The 8,600-nt window shown below is 44.5% G+C and overlaps 1 protein-coding gene across 1 annotated transcript; it reads left to right on the top strand.

Moving 5' to 3' along the window:
• The first annotated feature begins 6 nt into the window (after positions 1 to 6).
• On the top strand, positions 7 to 8,334 carry TST (thiosulfate sulfurtransferase). The gene is made up of 2 exons (XM_026867967.1): positions 7 to 615; positions 7,846 to 8,334. Exons 1-2 carry the CDS (start codon positions 30 to 32, stop codon positions 8,142 to 8,144), a joined length of 885 nt encoding a protein of 294 aa, XP_026723768.1. The 5' UTR covers positions 7 to 29; the 3' UTR covers positions 8,145 to 8,334.
• Positions 8,335 to 8,600: the final 266 nt, after the last annotated feature.

Raw genomic sequence — 8,600 nt, 5'->3', positions numbered from 1 at the left:
GCGCCCCCTCCCGGTGTCGGCCCTCCGGGATGGCGCCGCAGGTGCTCGGCAGGGCTCTGGTCACCGCGAAATGGCTCTCGGAGGCCGTGCGGGCCGGGAGGGTGGGGACGAGCCTGCGGGTACTGGATGCTTCCTGGTACCCGCCACAGGAGCGAAACGCCCGGCAGGAGTTCAAGGAGAGGCACATTCCTGGGGCGTCCTTCTTTGACATCGAGGAATGTCGGGACCAGTCCTCCCCTTACGACTTCATGCTGCCCAGCGAGTCCCACTTTGCCGACTACGTGGGGCGCCTGGGGGTTAGCAACGACACCCACGTGGTGGTGTACGATGGGGACGAGCTGGGCACCTTCTATGCCCCCCGCGCCTGGTGGATGTTCCGGGCCTTTGGGCACAAGGAGGTCTCTGTGCTGAACGGTGGCTTCAAGAACTGGGTGAAGGAGGGCCACCCCGTCACAGCGGAGGTCAGCCAGCCAACCCTGGCTGTCTTTAAGGCGAAGCTCAACACAGCCCTGCTGAAGACCTTTGAAGAGATGATGCAGAACGTGGGGTCCCTGCAGTTCCAGGTGGTGGATTCTCGCCCCGAAGGCCGGTTCCGGGGCACCGAGCTGGACCAAGGTAACGGAGGTGGTGGGAACAGCACCTGCCCCCAGCACCAGAGTGCCGATACTAGTCCCAGTGTAACAACTCCTCCCAGCGAGCAAACAGATTTTACTAATACACAGGCATACTTCAGCCTAAAGTTGCTTTACCTTAAGGGGTCCACAGTTGAGCATTTGGATGCCAATGCCCTCATAGAATGCTTTTCTTGTAGTTGGTTGTAAAGCTGCAGGAGGGGAGAGCAGAAAAGGTCTGCAGTCAGTTGGCTCCGGGATCCCACATCCCACACCCTGCAGAAGTTAATCGGCCAGAATGCAAACACGGGAGGTGAGAGCTCCCAGAGGTTTGTTCAGGGTTCTATCTAACACTAACAGACATGCACAAACTATCAGTATTTATACAGGCACCTCTCACTATAATGAATGCACCAGCAAAAGCCCAAGTTTTAGGCAGTGCAGTAACCCCAGGCATGTTTTTCTTCTTGCTCTGGTTCCCAGCAAATATGGAACTTGCTTGAGTTGATCTTTGTCCTTTTGCTCTCTACCTTTAAATCTAACAAGCTTAAGTAAGAAAAGCTCCAAACCCATCCCAAATGTGTATGGTCAGCCTTTCACTTCTGGATGCTCCAAGTAAAGAAAAAACCCTGAGTTTGTTACCTCAGTCAAACACTGGACACACAAGCAACAGGGGTGGGAAAAGTCCTATGCAATGCAGGCAGCTGGTACAGCAGTATCTTGTTAGTGGAATGAAATTCAAGTTGGTTGTTAAAGGAGGCCCTTACTGTGTAATTTAAGCCTTAGTATATTCCAGAATAACCTGTCCTCCAAAAGGGAATCACAGAAATGGTTTAAAAAGAAATACAGAGTTTCAAAATCGTAGAAAAGCTAAGCAACAGTTGTTGGTTCTGAGTTGATTTCCACACTGCAGGAGAGGGTGTGTGGCAGACTTCTGCTGTCCCAAGGTAGTGCTGTGTTGCTGCCTTACAGGTTGGTTGTCATTTTATTCTGGCTATTTTCTTACATGTGTGCTGCTGCACAGCCACTGAGTGTGACACCATGTCCTGAAATAAATTCCCGTGTCCACACCTCAGGGGTGTTTGGTTGTCAATGACTCTGTACACATGGTTTGCTAAGTGTCTACAGTGAGCCCCTCCATGACGATGTGGAAGGTGAGAGAGGTAACGGGAGTGACAGAGACTTGCAGGGAGAGTTAGGCTTACCACTCATACTGTTTCTTTACCATCAAAGCAAAGGTTGAATTTAACCTCATGATGTGAATAAAACACTCCTCACTAGGAATAGGTGGATTTTGCATTCTCTTTCCCAAAGTGGGAGTTGTCACCAGGTGACAAATACTGCAGCCCCTGACAGCATCTTGAAATCAGATTTTTCCTTTGTAATGAGTCAGCATGGAACAGTTTATTTGTAGTGGTCCGGTTTTGCTTCCCACAGCAGATCCAACAGGATAAGCACTCCAGCTGCAGCTGCTTGTTCCAGAGAAGCTTGACAGCCTTATGAATCAGACTAGCCAGTAGCTGTGCTACAGTTAACAACGGGTAAAAGGCAGTGCTTACACCTAAAAGAGCAATTTGAAATCAATGCTGATTAATTACAGGGGTCATCCAATCAGTGATGAGAGTGCTGCATGCAATTTAGAGAAGGAGAATGGTCTTGAGATGATTTCAGTTTAATTATTGTCTCAGCTCTTGACTTCCTAATTAAGTTAATTAATCTCTCCAGTTCCATGAACTCCATCTCTAGAAGAGGCTAATTTCAGCTGACTCTTTTGCCTCTTTAGTTTTTCAGTTCATTGTGCTAAGAATTAGTTGTCCCTGTTTTATTTTTACACAGCAGCTACTTTGGTGGGATTTAGACCTCTGTAGTGTTTAAAATAAGCTGTAATATACTGCTGATTTTTAGTTGCTGGGAGAGGTTTACCCAGGTTACCAGGGTGGAGAAAAATGGATGGCATTTCTGTAAGCCAGATCTCATAGGTCTTAAATGCAGGTATTGCTTTGCATAAAAAAGCTTGGATGTTCATGCATGATGTGCAGCCTTGACCTATGCACTGAGTGATGAAAGGTGTCCCTGCACAGTGCAGCGTTTCTGGAGGAACTAGTGACTCAAGCCTACTCACTAGCTGTGATTCAGCAATGGCCCAACCACATTCTGCAAGGGCCTGATTACTCAGGCGCTGTAGGGTGCAGGTCTATGGAACCAGCCTGAACTGAGACAATCCCAAGCAATCCTGGGGCCGGTGATAAAAATAATTACATGATGGTTAATAGTGCTGGCCCTGAGTATCCTTGTCTCCCTTGCACATACACAACTCTTAAGGTTTTGCCCATTTTGCCAGCTCTCAGTCCTCTCTGCCCCAAACGTAAAGCTTTTGCTCATATTGAATGTTCAGTGGCAGTGGGAGTGAGAATGAAATGTTACTGCTTCTTCCCTCTCTTCTCCAAATGGAGTCTGCAGCTGGGAGTGGACTAACTCTACTTTGACCATGAAGTAATACTCAAGGCACAACATGGTGAGAGACTTTATCAAAGTCTGTTTCAATCCACAGGAACCTACAATCCAAAGCTGACTGCTCATGTGACGAGGCTGACAAACATCAGCTGCCAGAATTAGCATCATGGCCCTGCTGGTTCTTACAGTTGACGCTTCTGGCTGTATACACACACAGTATTTTGACATTGGTGGCAAAGGCCTATTGGTCTGACTGCGAGGACTCTCAGGGAGCTGGCCAGGACCAAGTTTAAAGTGTTCCTTCCAATGAATTCATGGTAGGTTAGGTGAGATAAGGGTCCCTTCCAAGGCGTACAATTTGAATGGAGGAGAAAGATAAAAAAGAAGGCAACAGAGGAGGCATTTGGAAAGGAGCAGCTATCTGCAGCCAGCCAACCCCGAGACCGTGGGGAGTTAAATGTGGACAAAGCACATCTTTTATCTTTTTGATGTTAAGAAATTCCATCTGGAGATTTCATCACAAAGGGGCTAGAGAGAAGGGGCTGTAGTCTTAGCTAGATAAATAGCCAGCAAAAAAATATATATTTAATCAGAGAATCTCAGCAGATGTGGAAAAGGGGATTAGGCAGTAAAGAAGATAACATATTATAGGTTACAAATTGTGAGAGAGGATTGCCAGAAGCCAAGCTGAGTGAGACTTGGCAAAGGGAATTAAAACAAATAACAGAAACATCTGGAGCAAAGTGAATAAAAAGAGAACAAGGAGAGAAAGAGTAAATAGGGTTGCTATGCAGTTAGCAGGGATTCCAGATGAAAGATTATTTGTATTCAGCCTCAGAATTATACTGAGTCTGTGCTATTGTTGTTTTTTATATCTCCTGAGAATAAATCTGCAGAGTAGGGGGAAGGGGATAGCAAGAAGAAGGGGAAAGAAGTGGAAATGAACATTTCTAAAGAGGATGTATAACCAAAAGATATTCAAGTGCTCAAATCTGTGAGGCAGACAATCTCTATCCCAAATATGTGTCAAAAATCAGTCATGTGACACTGCAACTACATGAGGCAAGAATTTAATAGATTTAATTAGAGCATGGTTCTGAAGGACAGAAACACTTTAGGATAGGTGATACAGCGCAACCTAGGCAACTGTTGATCTGTTGTTCTAAGGTGGGTAGACTGGAAGGCTTTGAAAAAAATCTTCAAGAATAACTATTTTAAATGAAGGCCAAATCAAATCAAATAGTTTGGTAAACTTGCACTGCAGCTAAGGGCTCTATTTCCTTGCCAACTGAATTGATTTGCCATATAACAGAAATGGGAATATGCATGCCTGGAAGTTATGTCTGACCTTTCCTTCCAGCCATTGGAAGCCCCTGAAAGGTAGACTTGTTCCATTGGACTTCATTAATACTTTGGACATAATATTAGAGGGACAATTATTAGTTCAATGTGAGAAGAGGGCAAATAGCACAAGTACTGTTAAATTAAAAAAAAACCCAAAACTGACTGAAAGGAAAATAAGGGCGATAAGAATAGCTTGTGATGAAAGCAGATCTGTGGGGCTGGAAGTTGCCAGCATGGTGCCATCATTATGCTTCTTTGCTTTACTTCGTATTTTTCTGAATCATTGAGACACTGAAAATAGAAAGTTGCTACTGAAATGTGCTTCTGACACAGCCTTTGGAAGGTTTAAATGATCACATGGGGAGTGTTCTGTGAGGTACCACCTGCAGTGATAGAAGTGACAGGAAGTATAACACTACAGAGAGCAAGGTTGGATGCTTAGTAGCCTAAAACACTTAATCGCTTGTGTGTCTTTCACAAGCTGAAGACCCGCATTTGGAAGCAATGGAAGAGGGTAAGACTTGGATGTATTAGTTGGGTGCAAGAACCTCAGATGTGATTTGGCCTTGACAATAGCAATTATTAACCTCCTGTCTACCATTTGAGATGCTATGAAATGCCGTTTTCTTATCCAGAAGCCTGGTGGTCACCTAGAACTCTTTCTAAAGTGGTCAAGGTAGTGGAAAGTGTATCTAACAGGCTCTTACTTGGCTTAGGCTAAGGGCCTAAGGCTGTTGGGAGTGCTGAGTGCTCACCGTCAATATGTTGGAGCAATAGCAGAACGGGAGAAAAACTTTCAGCCACAGGGCAACGTTAGCTCAAGGATAAATGAAGTATGGACTGTGACAGAGTTAACATTGGTAATGAGTATTCCTCTTCACATGAGCAAGGAGGTGCTTCAGTGGGAAGTTTCATGGTAGGAATTCAAACCAGTTTTGAGATGTGTGCGTTTATGAGACGAAGCCTATAAAGTGATCACTGTAGTAGCTGGGAGCCAGTCTCTGTAATCCTAGGGTTCCTTCCTGGAGTTTCTAAGGTGGCTGCATGCTCTGTGTCATATGAGACAGGAGCACATGTTCAGATCCCAACTGCATCCAGCCTTGCCTTCCAGTCTTGTAGTTTCTCTGCTCTTGTCCTAACAGAGGGAGAGCTGATAAAACTTCCTCAACACTCAAGAGCACTTCTTTGGCAGTCCAAGTGATTGTGGTTGTGCAATGTCAGCTCTTTTTCAGCTGAACACCCACATACATGGGTAAATGCAGTTTGTACAGAATTCCCTTTCACTTGTAGAGTGCAAGCACTGGTCTCTGACTCCAGCAGACTGAATCTCTGGCACAAGAAAGTCTCCCTGTAGGTCAAAGTCAAAAATGCTCTAAAATGAGACTGTTCTTTTCAGATCTGCTGTAATCCTAACTGAAGGGTTGTTTAAGGGTGGTGAGTATATGTCATGGCAGTCTCCAATAAGAGAGGGGTACAGACCTACCTATTTTAAGATGTGTGAACAGTCTAGAAAAACAATCAATCATGACGATGGGGCCTGGGACACCTAAGACCTGAATCTGTGGCCCAACAAGCTGCTTTGAGCAAGATCTGGTCCTTCTAGTTCAGCCCCCAAGACTTCTTGATCTCAGTACACTTCCCGGTGCCCTAGGATGGTGTGAGAGCATTGTTCTGCAGCTCACAGATGTGTCTGTATTGGGGTGATAACCAGTACTGCGGCAGAGCCTTGCAGAAATCCCTTGCCAAATGGCAGGGTCAGGACCATTCACTCTGTGGGAAAGTGGTAGCCTAACAGAGACATGTAACTCTTCAGTAAGAAGCTCTGCAGTCTGCAAACTACAAAGGAGGTTTTTTTCACACTCTTTTTTATTATTTTTATTTCCCCTCTGTCATACAATACAGACACTATGTTAATGAGCATGGGTTTGGCAGTTCTCTGTACTGAAGTGATGAACTGTTGTTTATGGAACTGGAGAAAATATGGTGAAAGCATCAGTCCAAAACACTGGGGGTTTTTTTTTAAATGTTAGTTCCTCCAGAAGTCAGCAGTTTTTCTCCTGACTTCTCCCTGTATCACTAAACACTTCGGAAGGATGTATGTGTTGTCTAGTAGACAACAGTGCCAGATTTCTAAGTTGCTCAGGGAGGATAAATCAAGAGACAAAGAGAGTCCATCTGGAACAGGAGGAGATCTTGTGAAGCTGACTCAGGGCAGCTTTGGTTGTCTTTAGGCCCTCACTCTTTGTCCAGCAAAGCAAAAATTCCCTCCTCAATACCCCACCAGAAACCTGGTTTCCCCTTATGACATATCTTACCGTGTCATGACATCACTCTGCCGCATCATTATGATGTGTAATGTCAATCTCTAGCTAGGTATACTTTAATCATTTGACTGTGACAAAGGTTCCTTGCTCCAGTTTCTCCCATCTCCTGAGATAAGTTACCCTGATGACTTAGGCAAGTGGAAAGCTGTCAGTGAAACAGATTACTCTTTATGTGACTTTTCCAGGGCTGTCTCATTACAAGTTCAAACCTAGGAAGGAGCCATTCCTTGAAATGAGTTTTCTATAATAATATATAATTTTTGCTGCTCCAATAAGGCTTGATCCAAAGCCTCTCAAAGTCAGTGGAAGAGCTTCCATTGGGTTTAATAGACTTTGATTAAGCCTATAGTGACGAAGTTTGAATGTCAAGGGCATGATGAAAATCTTATCCATCTTATTTTTATATCTGCTTCTCTCTGAAGACGTTGTTCTTGAGATTCAACTTTCAACTTGCCTAAAGTGCAAGTTACACCAGTAGGAAGATAGAACCCATGCTGATTTCATCCATGGAGTGGATACAGAATCTGAATTCTTAATTCTCTGACCCCATTGCCCTGGGAGAGCTGCCTCAGCAGTAATGTGGCTGACTTTAAGGTTGCTTTACTTTTCTGAAACATGATTTTAAGGTGAAACAGATATGAACTGTGAACAGATAATTGCTTTGACAAATTCTACATACAGGCTGCACTTCCTGCTTCTAAAAGCTGTGTCACCACACACTGCTGATGTACCTGGGGAAGGTCAAAAATACACTGCTGCATTTCTCTTTACACAGATCCCCTTAATGCCTTTGTTAGGATCTTTTCTGTGGTGGTTCTTTGGTTCTTGCCACATCTAGTGTTTCTTCACATTCCTACCTCTCATTGTTTTCAGGGGAAAAATAGTTTTCTAAATATTCTGGAAGTTTTGACCAGCAAAGTTGAATAATCTTTGTCCTCTTCTTTTTAGCCCAATACTGCTTTGCATCTTCATCATCACCTGAAACAAATGAGGATCTTGGATACAATGGGAGTATCTGCAGTGATGTCTCTTTAATATCTCTTGTATGTGTCTTTCATCACCTGCATTAATGTCTCCTTGCTCATGTTTCCTTTTCTTGTTCATTCTTGCAGGGCTGGAATCTGGTCACATCCCTGGTGCTGTGAACATACCCTTCCGCTCATTCCTAACAGAAACTGGCCATGAGAAAAGTATTGAGGAGATCCAACAAATATTCTATGAGAATAAAGTGGATCTCTCAAAGCCACTGACAGCCACGTGCCGCAAAGGTGTCACAGCATGTCACATTGCCTTGGCAGCCTACCTGTGTGGGAAGCGTGATGTGGCTGTTTATGATGGTTCCTGGTCAGAGTGGTTCCACCGTGCCCCACCTCGCTACAAGGTCTCTGAGATGAAGCGCAACAAGGCCTAGAGGGAGAATTGTTCCTTGGGCAATGAGATCTAGTAACTGTCTCCAGCCCAGGGTACGGGGAAGGAAAGAAGGTGGAAGTAAAGAAAAAACATGCTGATTTGTATTTTAACAATTTTTCTAAGAATGATCAGTAGACTTCTATTGATCTTTCAGTTTCTAACAATGAATAAAATCTACTTCTAAGATGATGCATCTTTGAATATTTCTAATTCTTCGTTGCCTGTGATCTGCTTGTGCTGGGTGGGAAAAGCAGCTTTACAACATGAGACCACAGCTCACAGATAGAGGGAGGGTTGTTCATTAGCAACTATCTTGGCTCTTCAGCCTTCGTCCCACCTCCATACCTGGACTTCAGCAGGACCTGCCTGCTTGTATGAATCACTGTGGCACCACATCAGGGATCATGGACCAGGTGAGAGAATTAGTTACGGAAGAGGCTTTGCCTCTTGTTAAATC

The sequence above is a fragment of the Athene cunicularia genome (assembly GCF_003259725.1).
Source record: "Athene cunicularia isolate RWA chromosome 1 unlocalized genomic scaffold, athCun1 chr1_part2, whole genome shotgun sequence".
In the NCBI taxonomy this organism is placed as follows: domain Eukaryota; kingdom Metazoa; phylum Chordata; class Aves; order Strigiformes; family Strigidae; genus Athene; species Athene cunicularia.
Note: the sequence above shows the minus strand (reverse complement) of the source record. Positions and strands in the feature narration are given on the sequence as shown.